The sequence below is a fragment of the Embiotoca jacksoni genome, unplaced genomic scaffold, assembly GCF_022577435.1.
Source record: "Embiotoca jacksoni isolate LCO1_2020_lvr unplaced genomic scaffold, fEmbJac1.0.p SCAF_3, whole genome shotgun sequence".
Taxonomy (NCBI): domain Eukaryota; kingdom Metazoa; phylum Chordata; class Actinopteri; family Embiotocidae; genus Embiotoca; species Embiotoca jacksoni.
Genome location: NW_027185381.1, coordinates 3,223,576 through 3,249,387, shown reverse-complemented (window position 1 = coordinate 3,249,387; position 25,812 = coordinate 3,223,576). Strand labels below are relative to the sequence as shown.

At 42.4% G+C, this 25,812-nt stretch overlaps 2 protein-coding genes across 3 annotated transcripts; one reads left to right on the top strand and one right to left on the bottom strand.

Moving 5' to 3' along the window:
• The first annotated feature begins 759 nt into the window (after positions 1-759).
• Positions 760-7,542, top strand: LOC138206568 (C-signal). The gene is made up of 6 exons (XM_069163364.1): positions 760-957; positions 1,826-1,877; positions 2,137-2,324; positions 4,878-5,036; positions 5,141-5,251; positions 6,192-7,542. The coding sequence occupies exons 1-6, from the start codon at positions 811-813 to the stop codon at positions 6,303-6,305; spliced, it is 771 nt and encodes a 256-aa protein (XP_069019465.1). The 5' UTR covers positions 760-810; the 3' UTR covers positions 6,306-7,542.
• Positions 7,543-7,575: 33 nt separating this feature from the next.
• On the bottom strand, positions 7,576-15,432 carry gal (galanin/GMAP prepropeptide). 2 transcript variants are annotated; one of them, XM_069163365.1, is made up of 7 exons: positions 15,372-15,432; positions 15,101-15,181; positions 12,934-12,988; positions 12,408-12,479; positions 9,055-9,141; positions 8,658-8,729; positions 7,576-8,161 (listed from the first exon to the last, which is right to left on the bottom strand). In XM_069163365.1, the coding sequence occupies exons 2-7, from the start codon at positions 15,179-15,181 to the stop codon at positions 8,100-8,102; spliced, it is 429 nt and encodes a 142-aa protein (XP_069019466.1). In that variant the 5' UTR covers positions 15,372-15,432; the 3' UTR covers positions 7,576-8,099. The 2 variants fall into 2 exon arrangements, with proteins under 2 accessions (XP_069019466.1, XP_069019467.1); XM_069163366.1 differs by lacking the exon at positions 12,408-12,479 and having other exon boundaries at positions 7,606-8,161.
• Between the last annotated feature and the right edge of the window lie 10,380 nt (positions 15,433-25,812).

Sequence of the window (25,812 nt, the reverse complement as noted above, 5' to 3'; positions counted from 1 at the left end):
GCTAATGTTTGCTCATGTACGAGTGTTAGCTGAAGTGTTTTATAAATTGTAAGTGAGAGGCAGCAGAATAAAGTCACAGATTAACGTCACGTTACCTGGACGTCGGTTCTCTCTTTAGTGACAAATAATAAATCAGATAATAAATTAACAGATGTAACTCCGGTTTGAGCTTCATTCAGCTGAGGAGCGCTCGTTTTATAACACTTATCAGAGAGCACGGTGGAGGGCGGAGACACCGCCTATCAGCTCCGACGACCTGAACGACGCCCGCTTTCACAGGTAAACAAACTGAGCGCACAGTTATTGTGCCCAACTGACAGTCTACTGCGTTCACTGACCATCTAAAGTGTCGTAATCATGAACATCTAGCAAGTAAAACAGGGAGGGCGGGATAAACCAGAGGAAATCCAACTTTGGGTTTCATGAGTAAAAGCATGAACGTTGTTTATTGAAAACGGGTTTTTTTTCCAGGTTCAGTTCTTGTTGTTTTGGCTTTGATGAAGTTTGTTCTTTGTAAAACTATTCATTTGATTGAAAGGGACATGATGTGTAAGGGCTCCTAAAAGCAGAAAGTCAAAAAAAACCACTTCCTCCTCTTAAATCTGCTGTTTCATCCCGAAATGTGTTCATGTGGTCATTAAAACTTAACGGCGATGTGCTCTGAATTATTAGATTTCCGAGAGGAAGTGAATGCAGCATCCCTCCTGCCTCGCGTGGTGACGTCACCGAATGTATATAAGCCTGAGCTTCAGACCCGGCGGCTGGCACTTCGTTGTCCGGTTCTCGTCGTTGCGGTGACCCGGTGACACCATGAGCGCGAGCGCGAGCGTGTGTTCTTCCGTGCTGATAACGGGCTCCAGCAGAGGGCTGGGGCTGCAGCTGGTCAGACAGCTGGCTAAAAGCAGCAACCGACCCGCCACCATCATAGCGGCAGCCCGGAACCCGGCCGGCGCCCCGGTGAGAACCCTGCACGTGCTGACGGGTGTTTTGGTGCTCATCAGCACGGTAGTTCATTTAGTTAATGGTGGAGGCGCCAGGCTCGTTTTCCTGTGCTGCTTCGTGAGTGGTTGTGTCCGGTACCGACCGGTCTGTCCGGTACCGACAAGGTCGCACCTGCTCGCGTGTTGACGAGAATATGACCGGACACCAAACTCTGATGATGTCTTCATATAACCAACTGTCTCCGAACTTGTCCCTGTTGTTCAGTGACTTTGGTGAACTCGGTGTAATGTAACACGTCTGAAGACGTCACCGACCGGAATGTGTCCTGTTATATCGGTGTGCACCACGTGACCTTCAGGGTTGTCCGAGTTCAGCTGAACCTGGTCGCTGACCCACCTGGACATCCCGTGAGCCCTTAGGACCCTAATGAGCTCCATGATGAAATTCAGACTGACCCTCTTCAGATGACAACCTGATGAGGTTATGATGTCACAAAATGATTTCTGTGACTCCCACAGATCCTGAGCTGGAACAGGAGTGACCTGCTCTCAAAGTGCTGCACTGACATCCCACACTGAATCAGCACAGTCCACGTGAATAAGAGTGACACACCAGTGCACGCTGTTGAATTTACCTCACATCTTCCTCGTCTACCAAAGCTCCATAAAAATTCGGTTGAAGTAACTGTGAACGACTCACCAAGTTTCACTGCTCATATTTACTTTTGTCGTCTGGACCTTCTGACTGTGCACACGTTATTCTCATCTTCTAAAACACTCTCTAAATGTTTTCAGAGTAAACCTGATCAGAACATTTAGAGGAAGTCAGCTGGAATCACCGAGTACATGTCGCATTAATCAGAATCATTTCCTTCTTCATGCAGCACCTGCAGGAGCTCAGTGACACGTACCCAGGAGTTCACATCGTCACACTGGGTGAGTCTGCATCTTCTGAAGATGTGTGGTATCTCACACACACACACACACACACCCTGTGTTCTCTGATTTTCAGTGTCCTTCTGTAACTTGCAGCCTGTAACTTTTTTTAAACCTCTATTTAAACACTGTTTTTCACACCGCCATCTGATTGGTCATTTGTCATGTGACATCTTCTCTCCAGACTGTCAGTCACTGATGCACCGTATTTATGATTAGTCGATGATAGTCCTGTTTCCATTTCCTGTCGGTTCTCCAGATGTGGACAGTGAGCAGAGCATCAGCTCAGCGCTGCAGGAGGTCCACAGCATTCTGGGTAATAAAGGCCTCAACTGTCTGATTAACAATGCCGCCATAGGACGCACTATTGACATAAACGCTGTGACCCCCGAGGACATGATGCAGATGTTCCAGGTCAACAGTGTGGCGCCGCTCTTCGTCACGAAGGTAGGGAGACGAAGGAGTTCAACATTATCTGTACTAAGGGGTGGGGCTTAATCTGAAGTTATTCAAGTCTTCAATGGATATGGGTTGCTCTGAAATTTCTAAATTTATTAGAAAACTATATACATGACAGCCCCATAATTGAGCTTGAGCGTAAGAGAACTATTTAAAGAACAAGTTTTCTTTTATTTATATAAAGGAATATATATATATATATATATATATTTGTTGTTTTACAATTTGTTGTTGTTGGCATTCAGATAGATAAAAAAAAATCCACACCTCACCTGGGAGTTGTGTAAAGAAATGATCTTTGACATGCTCGAGGCAAAGCTGACACTGACACGCTGCCCTCTAGTGGACTGACGGGAGTATCGCACACTTCGCTGTGATGCTGGGTTGGATTACATGCAGATGTGTTTCTGGAGCACTTGACAGGACAGGTGTAATCACAGGGCCAGATGTTACAGACGACAACATGTCTGTGGTGTGAACATTTAAGGAGATCAGTGAGTGATATAACATTAGTAAAACTTTGACCTGAACTACTGCTCTACTTAACCTTTTACCTTTTTGAGGTGGACACAGGAGGCTAAAGACGCCCTGCAGGACTGCTTTGAGTCCACAGACTGGGACGTGCTGTGTGGTCCACATGGGGAGGACATCAACAGCAGGACGGACTGCATCACAGAATACATCAAATTCTGTGAACACACCACCGTACCATCCCAGACTGGACACTGCTTCCCCAACAACAAGCCGTGGATCACCAGTGACCTGAAAGTTATTTTTAATAAGAAGAAAGCAGCCTTCAGGTCTGGGTACAGGGAGGAGCTCAGGAGAGTGCAGCGCCACCTGAAGGAGAAGCTCAGGGAGTGCAAGGACTCCTACAGGAGGAAGCTGGAGGCAAAACTCCAGCAGAGCAACGTCAGGGAGGTGTGGACCGGGATGAAGGAGATTACTGGGTTCAAGGGGGGAGAGAGACAACAAGGGGGAAAACTGGAGAGGTCAAATGAACTAAACTGTTTCTTCAACAGGTTTAGTTCACCACCCTCATCTGTCTCCTCCACACCTCACACCTCCCAAACATCTCTGCTGCCTTCCCCCCTCCCCCCTCTATCCCCCCTGGTGAGCTGCATGGACACAGAGCCCTCAACTTTAAAGGGCTCTTCCACCACTGACTTCCAGTACAACTCAGAGTCCTGCTATCTGCAGAAGTTCTCTGATGACTCTGCAGTGGTCGGGTGTATAAAGGATGGACGGGAGGATGAGTACAGGGCAGTAGTGGAGGACTTTGTGGAGTGGGCGGGAAGAAATCACCTGCTCCTGAACGTGGCCAAGACCAGAGAGATGGTGGTCGACTTCAGGAGGAAGACGACGGCTCCACAACCGCTGAGAGTTCTGGGAGAGGAGGTGGACATGGTTGAGGAGTACAAGTACCTGGCGTCTCCATGACAACAGACTGAACTGGAAGACCAACATCAATGCTGTCTACAAAAAGGTGATGAGTCAACTCTTTTTCTTGAGGAAATTCTGATCCTTCAATGTGTGCAGCAAGATGTTGGAGATGTTCTACCAGTCTGTTGTGGTCAGTGCATTGTACTTCACTGGGGGAGCAACATTGGAGCCAGAGACACCAAAAGACTTAACAAACTGGTTAAGAAGGCCGGCTCCATCATCGGCTACAAACTGGACAGCCTGGAAAACGTGGTGGAGAGGAGGACGCTGCACAAACTATTGGATAATCCTGCCCACCCTCTCCACCACCTGCTGCAGGGACAGAAGAGCACTTTCTCCAAAAGATTCCTCCAGCTCCGCTGTCACAAGGACAGATACAGGAGATCGTTCCTGATCCAGGAGATCGTTCCTGATGCAGGAGATCGTTCCTGATCCAGGAGATCGTTCCTGATGCAGGAGATCGTTCCTGATCCAGGAGATCGTTCCTGATCCAGGAGATCGTTCCTGATGCAGGAGATCGTTCCTGATTCAGGAGATCGTTCCTGCCGACCGCAATAAGACTGTACAATAAATCACCTCTGGCAAAATCCATCACACAACAATAACTCCCTTGCACTTGTTTTGTATGTTGTTTTATTTTAATTCATCGCACTGTAGTTTAGGTTAGTTTATTTAATATTATTTATCTTATTTTATTGTATAGAATGTGCTTCTTTTTTATGCTGCTGTAACATAAAAATTTCCCTCTGAGGGATTAATTAAGTATTTATCTATCCATCTTTTAAGAAGCTTTCAGCAGCATCTCCTGGTCTTCATCAGCAGACAGTTTCTCTGCTGTCGTCATGCAGAGTATTAAGTTTAGTGAGGTGTTTACAGGCTGAATATGAGAGCAGATGGTGACTCCGGTCTGTCTGGTAATTGTCTCCTCTGACAGATGTGAACAGAGGAAACTGCTCTGCAGACCTCGATGAGGTTGAACGCTCCAGAAAAACCTTTTAAAGCGTTGAACCGCTCTTTTGTACTCTGAAAATGTTCTGTTTCCTGATTTGACGTGTTTGATGTGATGCTCCTTGCTGATTGGCCGCTCCGCTCCTCCAGGCCTTCCTGCCTCTGCTGCAGACGGCGGCTGCAGGTCAGTCCGCGGGGATGGGCATCCACAGGGCAGCGGTCATAAACATCTCCTCCATCCTCGGCTCCATTGGAGAGAACACCGGTGCAGGAGCCAACCTCAAAAGTTACGCATACCGCACCTCCAAGGTCAGAACCGACCCAAGCCGACCCGAGGCGCTCGGGTCGAGTCCTGTGATGATGTGTTCTGATGTGTCGTTGCTCATCAGCAGTTTGTTCTGTAACTCTCGCAGGCGGCGCTCAACATGGTGACGAGGTGTCTCGCTGCTGATTTGGGGTCCGAGGGGATCCTCTGCATGTCTCTGCACCCGGGCTGGGTCAGGACCGACATGGGAGGACCCCAAGTAAGTGTTCTGCTATTTCTCTGCTTCCAAAGCTGCATTAGTAGATTTGTTTTGCAGTAGAGTGAAACATGGAAATAAAGATTTCTCATCCTAAGAGTTCCTCCTTGTGACAAAAATTTAACAATTCTCAGAATTATGTTTTCTGTGAACTTCACCTTAAAGTGAAGTGAAGAGGAGATCCTTGTGAAGATCAAAGTTGTTCACAAAGCATCTCCGCTCTGAAACTGTTCGCAGAGAGGAGGACTTTTAAGAGGTTTAAGAATTTCCAAAGAAGCGAAAATAAAACAAGGCAGGAGAAATATTTTTCAAACACTGAAAGCCGAAAGTTAATGAAACACTACAAACGACATCGTGCAGGAATGATCGTGTTCGATCTCATTAGAGACGATCGTATCGTCCACTCGGCAGAAATAAAAGGGATAAACGCACGGAGATATTCTGCAGCTGTACAGCAGAGATGACTTCAGTCTGTTCCAACCTTCATCAGCAGTGATCACACAGTTACAGCTCTTCACAGCCTCATTAACACAGAGGGCTTTTTTTGATCAACCAATCACATCTCGAGTCCACATTGTTCCTTTGGCAGTGAAACCTTTTGAACGATTGAGTCTTTTATCATTTTGACTTTGTATTTCTGATTAATGTCATAGCTTTAGCAATTTGATCCACTATCAGGACATCTTGTCACCTTCTCCCTCATTTTATGAAGTTCATCTAAAAGGGCAGTAATGATGACAGCCAGGTGTCTCTGATCTGATTGGACAGAGGTGTGATTTTATTTTCTTAGAAGTTTAGGAGCCATAATGGAGATGCGGTGCGTTGACGGGACATGACATCGTACAGTACATGTATTAGTGAACCACATAGTGTGTGTGTGTGTGTGTGTGTGTGTGTGTGTGTCTCTCGTTGTTGAGCTCTCGTTTGCGTGTCTCTGCTTCAGGCCACCCTGGGTGTGGAGGAGAGCGTCTCCGGCATGCTGTCTGTCCTCGGCAGTCTTTCAGAGACGGATCACGGAGGGTTCAAGGACTACCTCGGACACACCATACCCTGGTGAAGTCCAACATCAGAGGCTGTCGGGTGACACGGAGCTGAGCTCGGTTCCTCCTAGGACAAAAAAACAAAAATGTGACATCACCATCCTCTTCCAAAGCCTTTAACACAACTGTTACGTCCTCACGTCCAAGCCTTGAAGATGTTTGACAGACAAACTGCATATGCCGATGATCATGTGTGACTCAGGTCTGAGCTTTGAGCTCCATCTGTTCTCTAGATGTGGATTTTTTTTAAACTGATGTCTGTGACCTGATTAACTTCATTACAAAGATACCTTTATCTCTGTGTTTGAGGTGAGTTTATTGGTATATCACATTTCAACAACAAAAGTGCTTCACATAAAACCATTAACAGCATCAAAACATCAGGCAAAAGAAAAGGACATTTAAAAACTGATTAAAATATAAGAACTAAAGTTATCTAAAAATAGGATGGAGTTTACAGTTTAAGACATGAAATGCAAGAAAATAATCAACATCCCTAAATCTGGTTCAGTGAAAGGCAGCGAAGAGAGAAATCTTTAGTCTTGATTTAAAGGATCGGAAGGTCTCAGCAGACCTGCAACTTTCTGGGAATTTGGTCCAGATATGTAGAGCATAGAAACTGAATGCTGCTTCATTTTTAGTTCGAACTCTGAGAACAGAAAGGAGACCAGCAGACGTCCTGATGGGTCATGATGGTTCATAAAGTAGCAGCAGATCAGAAATGAACCATTTAGTGTTTTATAGACCAACAGCAGGATTTTAAAGTGGATTCTTTGTTGGACAGGAAGCTGGTGTAAAGACCTCAACTGGAGTGATGTGATCCACTTTCTTGGTTTCAGTGAGCAGCAGCTGTCCGACTGACTTTTTACAGAGACCCTTAAACACAGTTACAGATGGACAAGTTTTTCCAAATCCTGTTGAGACATAAATCCTCTAATCCCCAATATATTATTTAGGTGATAGTAGGCCAACTTTGAAATTGTTTTAATATAGCTGTTCAGATTGAAGTCTGAATCCATGACTACATCTAGGCTTCTGGTTTGGTTTATGTTTTTTAACGTCAGTGATTGAAGCTGACTTCCAGTCGTTCTTCCTTAGAACAAACACAATTACTTCTGTTTTTATTTTATTTTTTCAATGAAGAAACATTTAAGACATTTATAGCTTCTTTTAAATGCTTTAATGCAGAGTTTTTACAAATCTTTGAATGGTTTTAAACAAACTCAGCAATATTAAAAAGAGATGCTTTTGTGATTCAGAGTCATTATTTTTAGATAAGTGTGATAATTATGATAAAATGAGTCAGTTTTTAATGATAGTAAATTAAAATGTTCTTTTCACTTTGGTTAATATGAAAACAAAGACTCATTTTAATGTTTTTGAAGAGAATTTTTCCGTAATAACGAATCAAATACAGATGTTCTGTTTTATAAGACAGATACTAAAGAACTTGTGATGAACAATGTAAATAAATCCCAGTTGTGCCATTTGTTAGTTTATTTCACTCCACTCTGAAACCAGATGAACAGGTGATGATGATACAGAGATGTTTGTGAACAGACTTCACAGTGATAATCAGTCAGACTCTGACTCAGTGGACATCAAGTTTTATTTACAGGAGCACAAAGGTGGGATTTTTTTTTTTTTTTTTTTTTTTTTTGCGGGGGGGGGGACCATCAATCGGAGTTGGATCTTTGGAACCAAAACAAATCCACATCGTCGAAGTGATTAGAGCTACAGTGGTGGGACATTAAGGTACAGTGTAAGCCCACACAGGAGAAACATGGACTCAGCAGAGGGACGAACACTCTTCAGGGATTGGTCAGTTCGTCTGATGTCATGGAGGGAGGCAGGCTGTCCAGGGCTCCCATGTCTGAAACCACACACAGACATGGATGTGAACATGACTGTATCAGGAGGGGTTAGTCACCATCTCCAAAGCTCTCATATACTTCCAATATGATACATATTCATATTTACAGAGTCCTTCTGTCCTGCTAACAACAGGTCCTATGGAGGGCAGCATAATGTTAGATAGTTCCTGTGTTCCAATATCCACACTATTTATTATGTCCCAGTACATAGTATGTTAAACGTAGGATGCCAAAAGTACCAGGATGTTCGACTACAGCCGGTCGTATTTTACAGTCTGCGGGGCAGCATGCTACTCTGGCTGTTCTAACCCACAATCCTTTGCACGGCGGAAGATACGGGGAGAGGAGGGGGAGGGAGTGATGCCTGCCTGCCTGCCTGCCTCCTGGTCCATTATTCCCACTTACATAATCCCCTAATGGTCATCTGCAACACATGTTAACTGATCAGTAGTTTTTTAATATCGAATGTTCTTGGAACAGAAGTGAGAAGCATACCTTTAAGTTTGAGGTAGGACAGGAAGTCGATGACAGTGTGGATGATCTCTTCATCTGTTATTCTCAGAGATCCTGTGGAGGCACAGTGACAGCGTACAGCCTGTTATCATGTCATGTAGGACAGTGTGAGGTTTGACAGGAGCTCATTATAAAACATACAGATATCAGGTATCAACAGTAGGAACCCTTTAACCAGCACAAAGAAAAATGAAAATAATCCCCCATTCTAATTAATGATGGATTATTTTTCAGATGAAACTCCAGAAAACTAATAAAAAAGAAGCGGCTTTATTTAGTTAATAAACTGTTTCCCAGCCGACTGGTGGTTTGTTCAGAGTTAAAGTGTAGTAGCAAAGAGAGGAAGATCATCCGGTGTGTGTGTGTGAGACAGACAGACCTGTTCTGAAGTCCTCCTCCTGGCCCATGTCCCTCTTTCCAGCCAGACCCGCCTTGTCTCCTAGTGTCCTGTGTCCATCTATCCCATCTGGACAGTGAGGAGTGATCACAGTCGACACAGTCATGCAAACAGCAGTTGGGTCAGTTGAGCATGTGATTAAAATGCTTCAAGCCCTAAACTCACTTCACTTAAGTTCACTTAAAATTCAGCAGCTTCAACATCTTGATCAAACTACAATGTGAGTTTTACATTTTACTTTGAAAGATAATCCTCTACAGCTGCTCCAGCTGTTTCCAGACTTCAGCTGTGAAGTATTTTTTTTTAATATTTACTGAAACAGATTTGTATTTATTTTTTGACAAAATAAAATAATTGGAGATTATCAAGATGAATTAAAATAAGAGAAAACATACACCTTCTCTAAAGATCCCACTGTTTCAGAGGCATCATCCATTAGACACACATACATACACAGTGCACACCTCAGCCTCACTCTTGTAGGAAGAGCTACAGGACATTGTTTACACTTGGATATTTCAGCATGGTGTTTGGTTTGTAATTGTTTGGTTCAATTTCCAAACGGGTGCGGACCACCTGCAGGGCTTGGCTCATGGAATTGCAGAACAGAACAGATTTGACCGACAGAAGAAATAAAAAAAGAAGCACAATTTCAGATAAGATGGAGTGCAGTTTGAACAGAGGAGGAAGAGCACGGGAACGATGAGGATGATGAAGACGAACATGGAACAACAGACACGCAGAGTGATCGGAGGGTCATTGTCTGACGTCGTACACTTTCTGTATGTTCTAATCACCTGGTTTAAGAAGTTCATAATCAGTGAGCAAACTGTTCTTTTCTCTTTGTGCTCTCCTTTCACCCCAATGCTCTGAGCCTGGTTCTGTCAGGGGGGTTCTTTCTGTTAATAGGAGAGTTTTTCCTCCCTTAAAGGGAAGTTTAAGTTTAAGTCTTAATTTACGTGTGAAATGTTGAAATTCCTCTGTGGTGTTGTAAAACTTCTGTTTGTAAGGACTTTGGTATTAGTGCCATGAAATAACCTGTGTAGTGATTTGGCACCATATAAATAAAATTGACTTAATTTGTACCGTAAATTTGTGTGAAATATCAGCATATTTGTGATAGTTGTTTTTTTTTATAGAAAGATGTATTTAAGAGATGAGTCAGATGAAATGGAGTCTGCTGCTGAAACATTTGAGAAATGTGTAAAAAAAACAAAAACAAAAACCTGTCAAGTGTTTTTATCTTAGATGATTAATTCTGGGTTAAATTTAATAATACTGCAGGTGAACTTCACGCGAACAGATAAAAGCAATGACAAGAACCATCCGGACTGCACTCACTCTTGCCTCCGCTGGTCATTAGTTCATGAAGACGATGTCTATTCTGTAACTTTTCAGGACTCTGTCTTTGTGTTTTTAAGGTGAAACACCTGCACTGAGCAGCACTTTACTCTGAGTGGTCCTCATGTGACCGAAGAGGATGGACGAGAAGTGGCTGCAATTGTTTGACTCATCTTGGGGGTTAAGCTGAAGTAGTGCTCGAGCTCGTACCTGCTCGCTTCTGTGTGTGTGTGTGTGTGTGTGTGTGTGTGTGTGTGTGTGTGTGTGTGTGTGTGTGTGTGTGTGTGTGTGTGTGTTTGTGTTGAAGTGTAATTTGAAACACCGGAGCGATCCCCCCTAGCTGGAAAGAAATTATGCCTTTTAATGGTTTTGTCTTTCAAGTATAAACTGCTCCTCCAGTCGCTGTGAGCCCGTCGTGGTTTCTTTACTGTAATAAGTGGTGTATCTCGTGGTACAATAAAAGAGTATGTTTTGTAATATATTTTGTTGGAAATATAAATCTTCTCATTTCAGTTCTTGATAACTTAAAGGGCTCAGTGAAAAAACAGCTTCATTGCGTTACAGTGAAAACCAGGACCGTGATAAAATTATACATATATGACTGAAGTATCAGTTTAAGAAACTTGAATTTGTCCCACAGAGGGACAGTTGGGGACAGATGCTTGTTGGATATAATCTCTGCAAATCCTGTGCAGCGGTTTTGTTGTGTGTGCTCATGATCAAAAGAGCTGAACGTTAAGTGTGTTTCATGATTTTTAAAATGTCTCAATACATCATTCAGACTCGTTTTTACCATCACAGTGAACCAACAGCAGCCAATCTGCACTCATTACAATGCAAACACTTCAATCCATGAAAAGAAGCTTTAAATCACAGCGCAAAGGCTTCAGTAACTCACTTACTACCTCACTGATCCTCCAGCCTTCCTCTGGGTGAAACAATGAACACGATAGTTCAATAAATCCTCACCTGTTTCTATAATAGGACATTTTTAGTTTAAGTTTCAGTAAAACCTCCCACTTGGCAAAAAATAGCTGAAGTGTCAACAACTTGTAGCAAAATTGCTGAAAAGCAACCTGCACTGGCATGAAATACACGAGTAACACTCAAGGAGCAGTGAAGGAGGATTCAGAGATATCTAGTAATGTTACACACACAGGAGCGCACACGGTTAATTTGTGGCTCGTGTCTGCGGTTGTGTAACCGCTGGGGAAGCCTGCTATTTTCAACAATCACACTAGATTATTGTTCAACAGTTTTTTTGTCCCATTTCAGTCCCAACACATTCCTGTGAACATTTCACAAGAAGAGCCTTGTTAAGAAATGAAGGCTTTCTGAAGAAGTGCTGAGTTGGTAATTTTCCCAGGGCAAACGGTCGCAGATCAAAGCAAGGCAACGAGCTGACATCGTAATTTAATGAATGCACTTTAAATGTCAAAGCCACAACTTTGACCAGCTCTCTTGCAGGACACATTAGAGATGACTGGATCTTTAAGCACTTAAAAAAAATTGATTTTACACTAATAAAAACATCAATATGAATATTATATTCTATTTCCTGGACCTGTCATATAATCTCAGTCACTACAGTGTAGCTGTCATTGCTCCTCATATCTTATTTGCTTACTATCCACACCGGTTAACAAAGGTTATTTAGTGTGTTGTGACTAGTTTGCCATGCAAGTGAAACATTTAATGTGAAAGCTCAGAAGATGGAGGAACAAGAGGTTTGACTTTCTTCCCAGTCTGCTGACGGACACACACACGCGGTTGTAAACCCACCTTTCCTTACTAACACACACTCATGACATCAACATGAATTCTTAAAACACAGACAGAGACACAGCGCTGGGATGCTGAAGCACAGACAGCAGCGGGAGGACGGGAGTCCTCCCCTGATGAGTGACACGAGCAGCTGAACGGCAGGATGTGTGGACAGAGCAATTCGTGGTGTGACACCAAGGCCCTGCAGTGGCCGTATGTTTCTATCTTACATGGAGCGACCAGCTCGTCTCTGCCTCTGGCACTGGGAGAATCCTTTATCTGAATTAGGTGATCAATACGACCTGAAACACAGGATGAGGCAGGAGCAACCTTTACCTGGGCTTCACACACACACACACACACACACACACACACACACACACACACACACACACACACACACACACAAAGGGACAACATTTCCAGGGTTCCTGTTCTGGGCTGACTCAAACCCCACAAATTGCTAAGAACATATACACGCACACACACACACACATGTGGACACCCAGTGTTCACTTCATGTGTCCTCTAAAGGTCATCTTTAAATTACATGACATTAGCTGACACAGTGGAGACAGTGGACAAGTGGACATGTGGACACGTGGACAAGACACACAACAATAGCACCGAATCACAGGAGATCAGCTCCATCGTGTCTTTGTTAGCCATTTTACATGGGCAACACTTTCTAGTGTGTGTGTGTGTGTGTGTGTGTGTGTGTGTGTGTGTGTGTGTGTGCAGGCAGTCTGGACTTACGGGGACCTAGCAGGTAGCCGGCACTGTTCAGAGTCCAGCCACGTTTCTCCTTCGCCTGCAGGATGCAGAAACACACGCGATCAGTTCGCGGACAAACATGATGATTGTTTTAATGAGAGTTTCTAAAATGTGTGTTGTTTTCCTCAGGTGTGTCTTAAAACTTGTCAGATATGAAATATACTGATCCACAGATGAATCCCATAAATAAATGTAATATTGTACGCTCTCCATCTCTCCTACATTTTACATCCTTATTGATAAAGTCTACCCATCAGTACTCTGCAGCGCCTTTCAAAAAAAATATACCGACATTTCCATCCACACAAACACACATATACACACACACACAGGTGAACCAGCCAACAGACACATTTACACCGGAGTGTCTGTTATTATATGACAGATACAGATACAGATGTGGTCAGATGTTTGCATACACTCATTCTGAATGTCACCTCAATGTTAAGAGTTCACTGATTTCTTTGAACGGTTCTTTTCTGAGTGAACGGCATGCGTCTGAAGAACAGCACATTACAAGTTACTGAGAGGTGGAGCCACTTTTCCACTTTAATGTCTGTAAGAAGACACTAAACTGTCTCCCTCAGCTGAGAGGAAACTGGCTCGGCTGTTCAGGAACAACCAAAGAACCACCGCAGAACAGAAACACTAGTCTAGTCTAGTTGTACACTGCCGAGGACTGAGAGGCTGCCACCACAGAAAACAGGCCCTGCTCCAAAAGAGACACCTTTTGACGTTTGTAGCCGACCACATGGCCACAATGACCTGAGGTGTGTTTGGAGGAGTAAAGGTGAGGCCTTTAACCCCCGAAAACACTTTACCAACTGTTAAGCACGGTGGTGGTAGCATCATGCTCTGAGGCCGTTTGATGCACAAGGTGGACGGAAAAATATAACGTGAACAGTTGAATCTTGGACACTGACCCCAAAACACTCATCAAAGCTGGGAGTGGGGCGGAAAGAGCAGGCGAACGTTAAGCTTTTGAACTGATCTTCCCAAAGTCCTGTCCTCAACCTGGTCAATATGATATGTGGACTGTGTTTAAACGTCCAGTCCACGCCAGGAAACTAACAAATTTGATTGAACTCTTCTGCTGAGAAGTCGTCAAATATCCGAACCAGAATTCTGCCACAAGCGCATTAATGCAACCTAAAGCGCGTTGGTCAAAGTCCAACTTGCCAAAAGACGTTTAACTAAATGTATGTATAGTTTAGATCTTGTGTGGCTTCCAGAAAAAACATACATGATGATTTGTGCTCCAAATTCGTGTTTTTGTTCTAATAAAGATGCATGTTGTACACTCGTTCTGCTCCAGAAAAACAACCGTTTTAAAGACATCACTGAAATCCCAAATATGTTCATGACATTCATGATGAGTACACGTCCAACCACAACTGTTTAATGTCTGGTGGTTTAGTGTGTTCTCTTCATTTCTGGGATCTTTGCACTCGTAAAAAGACTGAAGTAGATCTGGTGTCATTATGAAAAAGCATATGGATGTTCATCCATTCATCAGAAAACACTGAGCAGCTTCATTTAACAAATGTTAAATGAAGCTGCTCAGCTCCACCGGCCACCTCGTGCACATATATATCTCTCTTTTCAATCCATTCTTATTGTATTTAATCTATGTAGCTATTGATTTTATTTTATTTTTGAAGTATAAAAATCTATTGGTCTATTTTATTGCTTTTCTATTATTCTATTATTATCGTATTGCTTCTGTATGCTGCTGTAGCGAAAAAATGTCCCCTCGGGGATTAATAAAGTAACTACCTAACCTAACCTAACCAAACCTAACCCTATTTTTCTTTGTTTCATAAAGTGGCTGAACACCGACTTTCTCTTACACGGATCAATGAAGAGTTATTTAATCTTTTTATAGTTTAAAACTTCCAACAACATTTTGACACCCTGTTACTGCCTCTTGTCAAATTTATTTTCACAATTGTAATTTTAATAGCCTACTTTTAATCAACATTTTTAATTTCTTATTTTGTGTTGTCTTTCTTCAAGTAAATATTTTTCTAATGTTTCTTTTTCAGATTTTGAGATTTGAATTATAATATCGAGATATCAGTGAGTTGGCACTTGGCTGGATGAGACTGACACAAAACCAGATAAATTGTGTTGAATTTTGCCAACTTACCGCAATGACCAGCCCGATGGTCTCGGAGAGAGTGGCGCAAAAGATCAGCGACACGCAAAAAATCCCGAAGTACCTCTGCATCTGCGGAAGAAGATAAAGAGAAGATGTCAGCAGGGAAACAGTCTGAAAATATTATAACTGAAGATGAACACAGCAGAACAACTTTTCCATCCCTGTTTTAGTTTGTTAGACAGAAACGATCTTGACAAAAAAAAGAAAAAAAAAAAAAAGAAGCAGCGCTCATTTAAAGTGTGCAGAAGCTCCGACTCACCTTTGATGGGATGTTTCAACTCTGAAGTCTGCAGCTGAAGTTGTCTGTTGTGCTCCACACTGCAGGTTGGGATGAGACGAGGACTCCATCCACCTTTTATTGTCCTCCCAGCCCGACCCCGCTGCTGTGCGCGCGCGTCACAGCCCTCTCCCGCAGTGGAAGAGGGGGGGCAGATCACGAACAATGAAATTCAATAATATCACATAATGCCCATCATCACATTTTTCTTTGTCGCCCTCGGAGACTGGGATTGAATTTAAAGGGAAAAGTACGTCTGCGCTGTTTTTTCTGTCCTCATCTAATATGTGAGTGTAACGAGCTTAGTGCAGCTCTGTGGTCAATAAAACATCTTCACGTCAATGATCAGCACCAATTTTAGCTTTATGATTTGTTATGATCCCTTTCATTTCTTGCTGTCTCTCATTATGAGGCATTTTATTTAGAAAATAGCATTTTAAACATTTTAAAGCAGAAACTATGTCTGGCAAAGATGTAGAATAATGATAAGAGATAAGAAGGATAAATCCTGCTGTGTGGAGGTGGAGCAGAAGAGGCCTAAGATACAGGTCTCTAAAGCAACTATAGGCTCCAGACTCGGGACCAACAAGTTTCCTTTGTGGATCATCTTTAGGGTGTTAGGGAACCCTATGTGCGCTCAGCTCTTGGTGCAGTCGGTGCCCCGTGGCAGGAGACAGAGCAGCTGGGATTTGTTGCAGAACTGTTGTTTTAGACTGCAGGAGTTTAGCTGAGAAGGAAAAACAAGATCCAGATACAAACACGGTTTCTACATGATGAAGAGGTCGCAGGTCGACTGTCTCTAAAAACCGCTGCAGTAAATCTACATGGAGGTAACATTTAGATTTGGAGAGTATTGAATCGCCTTTGCGCAAAAGATCTTTTAAGGAACAGACGCAGCTCCCTGATACTCCCACTGTACATTTTTAATGTTGTAGTTTGTTGCCTCAAAGGTTTTCTTAACGTTTCTCAAACGTATTTGGTACAAAAACTCTCAGTATCTGAATCCCTGCACCAGAATCAACGTGCGTATTTACTCTGAACAGAAACATATTCATTTCCATCCTTAACTTCAGACTCGGGACTCAGGTGACAATGTTTCAAAGTGAAAAATGAACTGTCGAGTTCAGTTATTAAATAGATTCATGTGTTAATTACATTTTGTGTTCAACTATCTGTAGCACTTTCTAAACTTGTTCATCTTGGGTCCAGAAGTGTTGCTATTTAATGTATTTTTAAATATTTAATATCGGTTAGATGAAGACCATCCATTGCTGTTATTTCAAACACACACAGCCCCGGGAACTGCTCTTTGATTAGATCACCTTTAATAAGATTTCTACTGGGATTTTAATTTGGTATAATGCATACTTCATATATACAGTGAAAACAAAACAACAACAGCTCAGTCTTCCTCAAACGGGACTGAAAGACATCAACCTGACCGTGATTACACTGTGAACCTCGTTACAGTCTAAAACAGTGAAATTGAACAATATTTTACGGCAGTGAGGAGCCGGTGGAGGCTGCTGCTGAAGCAGGAAGGTCATCTGGCTTTACCAATAAAATATGATGTTACTTTCCTCCTCAGGCACGTCTCTGCGAAGCGAAGATATGAAACAGCGGATGAGCACAATCACCTGTTTATTGATGCTGTGCGGTTGCAGTTCATATGGAGATCACATAAAGGGATGTAGAGAACTTTTGTATAACATCACTGACAGCTAAATGTGAGAGGAGGTTAAGATGTATGGTGATTTTATCTTTGCGGAGTGTTCGGGTCCGTTTAGGTTTTATTCAGGGACCCGATGAGATCTCTGTTCAATATTATGAATTATTTAGAAATCAGGGAACTAGACGGAACTATCTCGAGACAAAAGGGGAAAGTGTTTCAATCACGTTTGCACACTGATCTTCTTGTTTTAGCGTTAAAAATGTAAAAAACTTTCTCTTCCTTTTTTAGGTCTTCATGCCAACGATAAAAGTGAAAATGCCTGTAAGACGTGGATGTAGACCTCGTTGAAGGTCCTTTGTGATCTATCTGTTATCAGTAATACATTAATAATAATCGCATCAGGCAGTGATGAAGGCTGTGACAGATCATCAAGCAGGAGCAACGCACCATTAGACATGTTTCTCTATGTAAAGCTGAAAACCTCAGATCATAAAATCCTGAAGAGACTTTACTTGGATGTTTGAGCTTCGCTGCACTGGGAAAGTTTCTCTGTGTTCACGTTCAATGTCTCTCACATGGATGTAGGACACGACGAACGAGATCGTTCTGTGACGTCACAAACAAGTTAAGTCCTTCGAGGTTCGATGTGCAACGTACACAATGTTAAAACCTCCAGAGCATAAACAATAAGAATGGACACCTCAAACAGGTCAAACTTCTTCAGCCACTAAAGATTTGTTGTTCACAGCTAAAAATGCAAAAGGTAAAGTATAAACATTTGGGTAAACAAATTCTTGATTGATGATGAATGCAACAGTCTCAAACAGGTCTGTTGAGAGGCGCCTGACTCTTGACTTGTTTTTTGTTGCCTAACCTCAACCGTGTTCTTTCTTTTGACCCCAACAACGTGTCTCTGCTCAAAGTTCCATTTTCCTGTAAATCACATGGCTCTAAGTATGCAGAAGTTCTCTCCTCTACAGGAAAACGTGTAACCGTGGCTACCTTATGTTTTGCTTTAGTGGACCGGCGTGTCTATTTCACACTTTGCGGTGATACCGGATCTTCAGCTCCTACAGCGGGATGTCTGATTGAGCTGCTGTCTGAGATCCCATAACAGCCTTCAGTAACAGTAATAATGACTTGTTGAGTTATATTTGAAGATTATTAGAACCCATTCAGAAGTCCAGAACCAGAAAAACACGGCAATGAAATTCATTAAAAGCATTGTGAGCTGAAAACACGTTTCACATCTCCACTGCGGTGGTGAAAACCAACACTTGGTGACAGTAATAGCCCGGTGAAGTGCAGCAGAAGCGGAGTAGGCCATTTGATGCTGTGTAAAAGCACACATCACACACTGACCTGTGGAGGGGCCTTCCTGGCAACGAGCTCCCTGATGAGCTGATGAGTTCCTGATACTGGATGTAATGATGGTCAGCGGTGTCAGACAGCACGGTTTAGAGCACCTAACGATGCTGATGGAGCAGAGACACAGTGAGACGTGATACAAGCACAACTAGAGGGGAATGTAACGTGGACAATAAGAGGGGAAGGAATACAGAAAGATGGGAATGAAATGAGAGCAAGGAGGACGAGAGGTGAAAGATATCAGACACGGAGCCGATTGCATTTGTCTATTTGCCATTTTTGTGTCTGATATAAATCCTCTTTGATTTCTGTTGTTGTTTCCATCTACTCTGCCTTGCTCTCTAATTGTCTGCTGTTTGTTGCTCAGCAGGTTGCGAACTGGGATTTTTGTTTTTCACTGAGCAGCTGCTGCTGAAAACCAGGTTGATGGCAACAGAGACACGAAACAAATCAGTCAAGTTTCAGGCCATGAAACCAAAACAATGAGCTGAAAGAAGCTTAAAAAAATGTTGTGCAAAGTAAACCACTCATTTGAGCAGCCTGAGCCTGAGGGGGATCTGATTGGCTGACATTATACTGCACATCCAATTAAGGGATGTAGAGGTGAGGAAGCCATGCCAGAGAACACAGAGGCCATCTGATCTCAGCTTCATCAGCAGCATTACAGTCAGCACACTGCAGCTCTCACACTCATGAATCTCTGGATGGACGACCATCATCAACTTGTCAGATCTTTATTTGTTACACCAGATTATGTATTTCTCTTTATCAGTCATCTGTTGTGGCGGTGGCATCCCCATATATCTGCAGTGGGAGCATCACTTTTCTGAGTTTGCGGGTCAAAAGATGTTGGGTTAATGGTTGTTTCAACAATGACTCATCAGAACTTTCTTTACATTTAATTACAGTCATGGAAATTTCAATCAAATCCAATTCATCCCAGTTCCAGTCGATGCCAGCGGCTGCTAACCTGTAATCACAGCACCTCTCCACACCAGTTACTGGCTGTCTGACAGGCTTGGCAGCGGTGTGATCTGCAAACACAGAGAGAGTCCGACATAAGAGGACAGACGTCCAGGTGAATCCTGGGAAAGACTTCTGTGTAGTTGAAAAGCCAGTCAAAGTTTTCATCCTGGAAGTCCCCTGACCTCTGAAGAGCTGCTTTTATTGTCTTTGTCATACAACTAAAAGCACTTAAACGCTAGTGATGTGCACCCAAGCGCTGTGAGGGGGTTGACCAGGTGACCCAGGTGACTGAAGAAGAGCGCCGGCCCACTGAGTGTGACGTGGATTAGAAGTCAGGAGCTGTTGAGATAAAGCGACTCCCTCACCACAGACTGACAGCAAGACGGTGCCCATCTCTCTGCTGGTGCTATGATGTGTACAGCTCTACACCGTGGAAGCAGTACAGTAAGACAACAGCTGTGTAAGCTTGGGGAGGATTCATTAAACTGTGTTTTTTTTTACCACGATTCCTAGGTAGAAAGTTCAAAACTGAAAGAAAGGGACACGTTTTGTTGGTTCGCCACTGGAGTGGATTCTCTTTGCTTAACTTGGCACTGGAGAATTAGCCGACGCCAATAATGTACCAGTATTTCCAGAATATAATAGTTAAACAATAAATAATCAATGGTTTATTGTCCCCTATGAGTGTATTTCAACTTTGATCACACTTAAACACACTATTCCAATGATTACTTATATGGGCATTATACACCACACAAAGACTTTGGTTTATCGGGAGAAACTTTTACATGAATCTTTTGATTTCTGCTGAGTCTTAGCCTGAGTAAACGTCAAATTTATGGCCTGGGAGCCACATCACTTTGGAAAAAGACGGATTCAGTTAGAATTGGTCAGTTAGTCCTCTGAACCTGGTTTTCCTGTTCTGGTTTGTCTCAGTCCTGTCTTCGTGCTGCTAGTGCAGACCACTGTGAATGTCTGAATTGAGTTAGAGTGACAGCTATGAATAGATCCCTGCACTGTCAACTATTGACCTGTCTGGATCTGGGTCTTTAAACAAGGCTTCGTACTTCGTGGTGTTTGAGAAATTAATCTTCAAGGAAGGAAGGGTTTCCTCCAAAGGATCAGGGCCTGTTGACATCATCGGAGTAGTCACTGTTGTAAGACTCCACACAGGCCGGTGGGACCTGAGCTCTTTCAGAGTCAAAGCAGTTTCTGTTCCTATGTTTCTCTCTCAGAACTACGTCTGACTGTGATTCAATTTGATCACGTTATATAATATGTAACTTATCTTCTAACAGCCCCGACTATCAAGGTGGAGTTATACAGTATCTGTACAGAGATGGACGACATTACACACTGATGACAGCTTTTATTGACACCACGGTCAAGTAAGATAAATGTCAGGAATATGAAATAAACCAGTAGATGTGAGTCCGAGCAAAATGTCCTTGCAGCAGATAAAAGGAGGACAAACTCTGAGCTTCTAGAAGCTTCCACAACTTTCACATGTCGTTGTAATATCAATACAACAGTTTGTACATTTTAAACTATAATTTGGGATTTTGTTGTTGTTGTTGTTGTTGTTGCAATTATTGTACAATTAATACCTTAAAGACTTGTGAGTTATAGGTTCTAATCTAAGAAAACCCTCTGTGAGAAAAATCCCACCAATGAGCTCTAATCATGGGGGTGGGGTGGGGGGGCACAAACAGGGTCGTAGAACAAAGTTAGTTTGAACTGAAGGACACTTAATGAGCTTGTGGCAGACTTTGTGTACATCTTAGAGTTGAAGCTGAGGGAAAGGGAAACTGAGCAAAAGCCATTTTTTTCCTCCAAATTTCCAATTACCGAGTGGTGAGAGCTCCGGGGGGGTGGGGGGGTGACACCGGGGTGGGGGGCCACCGGGGCTCCAGATTCATCTGCTTTCACATCCGTCTCTGCTGTCCTCAGCATCAAAGGAGACCCAGCAGCAGCGGAGCAGAACACACCTCTGTTCTTTAAGGAGGAACAGAGGTCTTGCTGAGAAGAAAGAGAAAAGGATGTAACTAGTGAGCTATTATGGCATCATTGGCAGGTCCAGGAAAAGGTGGATGGAGACGGGCCACAATAGGACATCCGCAGCAGGACACAAAGACGCGAGGCATCCTGAAATGGGTTTCCATCCTGCGTTGGGAAATCTTAAAGTGTTTAAAAGGAAACTGGAGCCTGTTTCAAGGTTTATTATTGTCATGAAAAAAACAAGTTTCTGGATCTGTCATTTTTAAAGAAAGAAGTAAATATGTTTCCAGTTGATTACATTTTTTTCCCATAACAGTGCAAAAATTAAATACTGTACGGAGGATAAGTGGAGATGCATTTTTTTTTCCAGTTCATCTGAAAGGTCACAACAACAATAGATCATCATGAGATGTTGTACAACGATTCGTGGTCCCCAGAGGATAAACGATGGTGACTTTGGTGACTATCTGACTTTTCACACATAGACCGGATATAAAAGTGGACGTTGCTTCGCCTCTGAAAGACGAGTCTGATGCAGAGGTGCATTAAGCTGTAATACCACCGAGTGCCACTAGAGGTTGGCTGCCGCTCCATAGACTCCCATTCAACTAGTCTCACAAAATTCTCAGTCAATACATTTCTCCATCAGTTATCTCTGTGTTGTTAGCTAAAGTCACTCCTTCTTATTAGTTTTCTGGAGGTCCATCTGAAAATAATCCCTCATTCATTAGAAAAGAAGCTTCAAGAAGACCTGTTTTTGGGGGCGTGTCTGTTTGATTGACAGGCCTGTGTCAGGTTACAGCTGTCGGTGGGCGGGACGTAGTATCGTCAGGTTTCCAATCAGATCGGTCAGATCCACCGCTGGCTCCTCCCCCAGCTTGTCCACATATGGTCACTTCCTGCTCCGAACTAGCAAGATGGCGCATTCCGAACTGGAGGCTTCATAACAGCCGTTCGCGAACCAACGGGTGACGTCACTGCTGGTGGCCGCTTCAGTTCAAGGTTGTGCTTTTGGCTGTGCCATAAAAATCTGTCTCCTCAAAAATACTTTGGTTTAATGACAGCCCCATCAGCCTCAGTTGAACTCGATGTGCAAATGCAAGCGTGCACGCTAACATCTAAAATCAAACATTCAGACTCTTGAGAAATTCTGGAGGTCAAATACAATACATCCTCTGTCCTCCCCTGCTGCTCTGAAGAAGGGCTCTCTGGAAACTCTATTACTCCCCTTCGTGTTATTAGCATTTAGAGAGGCTGGGATCATCCAGGGATCCTCACCGACACACACACCTCGAAATCCATCAGAGATCTTAAGACTCTCGCAGTTACGCACAAAAGCAGAAGCAGGAAAAACAGCAGAAAGCTCAGATTACGATTCTATTTCAGTGCGATGACAGACGTCTGTCACTCTGAGCGGTTTCACGCTGAGTGACAGAAGGCCACATCAGGACCGCTCATTGGAGAAGTTCTCCTGTCAGGCATCTTCTGTGTTCTCTCTACTGATGCATTATGGGTATTTCTAACAGTAAGCTCAGTTGCTCCAGTCCAGCCTGGAGCAGAAAATAGAGTCAGTGTGTCAGCTGCTGTTCAAAATATCAAATATACAGGTTTCACGCACACTATAAATTAAATCAGAAAAAAAAAGACTCCATTAAGACTCTTCCTGATCTTCTTCACATCAGGAGACATGCAGCACTGTGGGACACAAACAGATTCAAACCGGTGTGACAGGATGGATGATGTGAGCAGAATTAACCAAAGTCTTCCTGGAGAGATGTCGTCTGAAAACACGTTCAGGTTTCAAGTGATTCAGCTTGTGTCACTTCTTCTGAAAAATGTTCACGGTAATGCAAAACTGACTGTTCTTAAATTTTAAATAGATTTACAACATTGTTATGATATATCTAATCATATTTTAGGGGGGGGGAATTCAAATTCACTGTTTGTACTAATTTGCAATAACGTCAGTTACAATTGGAATTATCCCCTAAATTAGAAGACTCAAGCAAATGTAGTTTTAACCATTACATTCAAAGGAGTGGTATTAAATGATGAACGGAATATTGATAATAATTAATATGTTCATATGGTAATTGTTGACAATTTAGTGAACAATAAATATGACAGTGTTTTAAGGAATGTGTACTGAATAGTCATTCATGAAAGTACATTCAAAGCATTTTAGACATTTTTATTAGCTTTACATTTCCAATAATGACAAATGATACTTTCTTTTTTTGTAAATTCAGGACAACTTGAATTTATTGGTTTGAAGTGAAAATAAAAAATACAGGTTTAACTGAATGGATTATTTACACCGAGTCAATGTAAAATACTTCGTGCGAATGACTACATACATTTTCTTCAAAAAATGTTCACTGCATGAAGCGGACCTGAGTCACATCAGCCTCAGATCCTGCAAATGCTTTCAGCTCTGCTTCTCCCTCCTCCTGCATGCTTCCCTCCTGTGTTTTAAAGTTGTTTATACTCTCCATTACTGTGGGTTGTTTTAATTTTTTTTTTTTTTTTTTATCGTTATACTCTGAAAGCAAAGCACATCAAGCTGAATTTTGTGTTCATGAGCTTCCAGATACGAAGTGTATTAATATTATTTTGTGTTGATAAAAAAAAGAAAAAAAAGCTACACAACAAGTCCGACGGAGGATGAAGAAACAGAGTTTGATCATCGAGCTCTCTTTGAGCAAATCACAAATAAACACGAAGTGATTTTACTGTGTATTTGATCACGGAGCTGATCGACTGAACCCGGCAGATGACTCCCACCACTCTGTCACTTCCTGCTATTAATAATATGTGCAAATTATACTTAATCACTCATCATTTCGGCCATCTTCAAATGGAGCAGCGCGCCTGCCTTCTAAATACATTAAATTATGAAAAGGCAATTATGTGTTATTTGTGAGGAGAAGGTATAATGGCCACCTCTCTTTAGGAGCGTGTCTCTTTTGCTTCTCATGATCTGTGCTGTCTAATACACTGAATTCTTCCTGTAAACCAGTGAGACATTTGTTTGAAGGACAAATTCAGACTAACTTATCCTATAAACACCCAACAGACACTGAGATGTCCTCCTGAAACAGTTTCTTACAGCCGTCCCATCAGTCCACCAGACGTCCCCCTCGGTGTCCTTTGGTGGTCTTCCTCTTTTAACCCCTCTCTTTTGTTCCTAGACGGATGAGTCACGACCAGTAATTTATCCCCGTGTAACAACCATCAACATTCATTAGGTGACTCATATGCACACACTCTCATAAGGGTTCTTATTGTCCGCCGTCAGCCGTCATGGGAGCGATGATTTGTGATAATGATGATTGATATATTTTTGCTTGTGTCTACAGAACCGACACATCATTACCTTCTTACTTTTATAAAACTAATTAAAATAATAATAATAATAATAACACACACAAAAAAAAAACTGATAGGTCCGCAGCTCACATGTATCCCTTCATCAACATGTAGTTTAGAGAACATCGTGTGTTGGACAGAACATGAAAATATCTGTCAGTTGTGTGAGAGATAATATTAATTAAAGGTAGCAGATGTGTCCAGATGCTCCAGGCTTTTTCAAAGTAAAGCTATTCCTTTAAACATGACATTAGACCAACAAATAAAGATAATCAGTTTTTTTTACAAATGAGCAAGAAAAACCTTAATAACGTAACAAATTAAAGAAATTCTCATTGTGCATTCATATTACAGTCTATACACATTGCAACCGGTGATCTTAAAGAATTCTTTATCCAGTCAGAGTTTTCATGAAAGCAGGTTTGCTGAGGCAAGTCAATCAAACAGCACCCCCTGGTGGTCACACGAGATTTGTGATCTCGGGACCAAATGTTTGGAGAACAGCAATTTGGCTCCGAAATAGAAAGAACAAAAATACTTTTTTTTAATACTTTGTCTAAACTCCTGTGTTGTGTTTGAATAGCCTCGTCCTGTCAGAGGTAATCACTAGACAGTGTCTTTTTAGAAGATCCATATCTGTGGAGCCAAATAGGAGTGCCATCATAAAGAATACATCTGTAAAAGAATAAGGAAATGAAGGCGGGAATATAAAGAGCAATAAATAAATACACTGAAAAATTTGGAAATACAAAGACAAATAACAAAGTTTATTTTAGCTACTGTCTCTTTCACACGTTGCCGAGTCATGAATGATGACTGAGCTTTTCATCCTCCATTGATTTTGTATCTGATAATGTTTTTCTGCACGGTCTCTCTCTGTTGTGTGGTGCTGCAGTGTGACTGTTCACTCAACCGACCACAGGAGGCTGTTATATTTTAAATAAATCAGAAAAACGATACTAAATGACCTTCAGTGGGCTGGACATTCGTGCTGCTGTTATTCTCATCAGCATATTAATTAACCTACCATTGGGTTTACCATTGTAACAT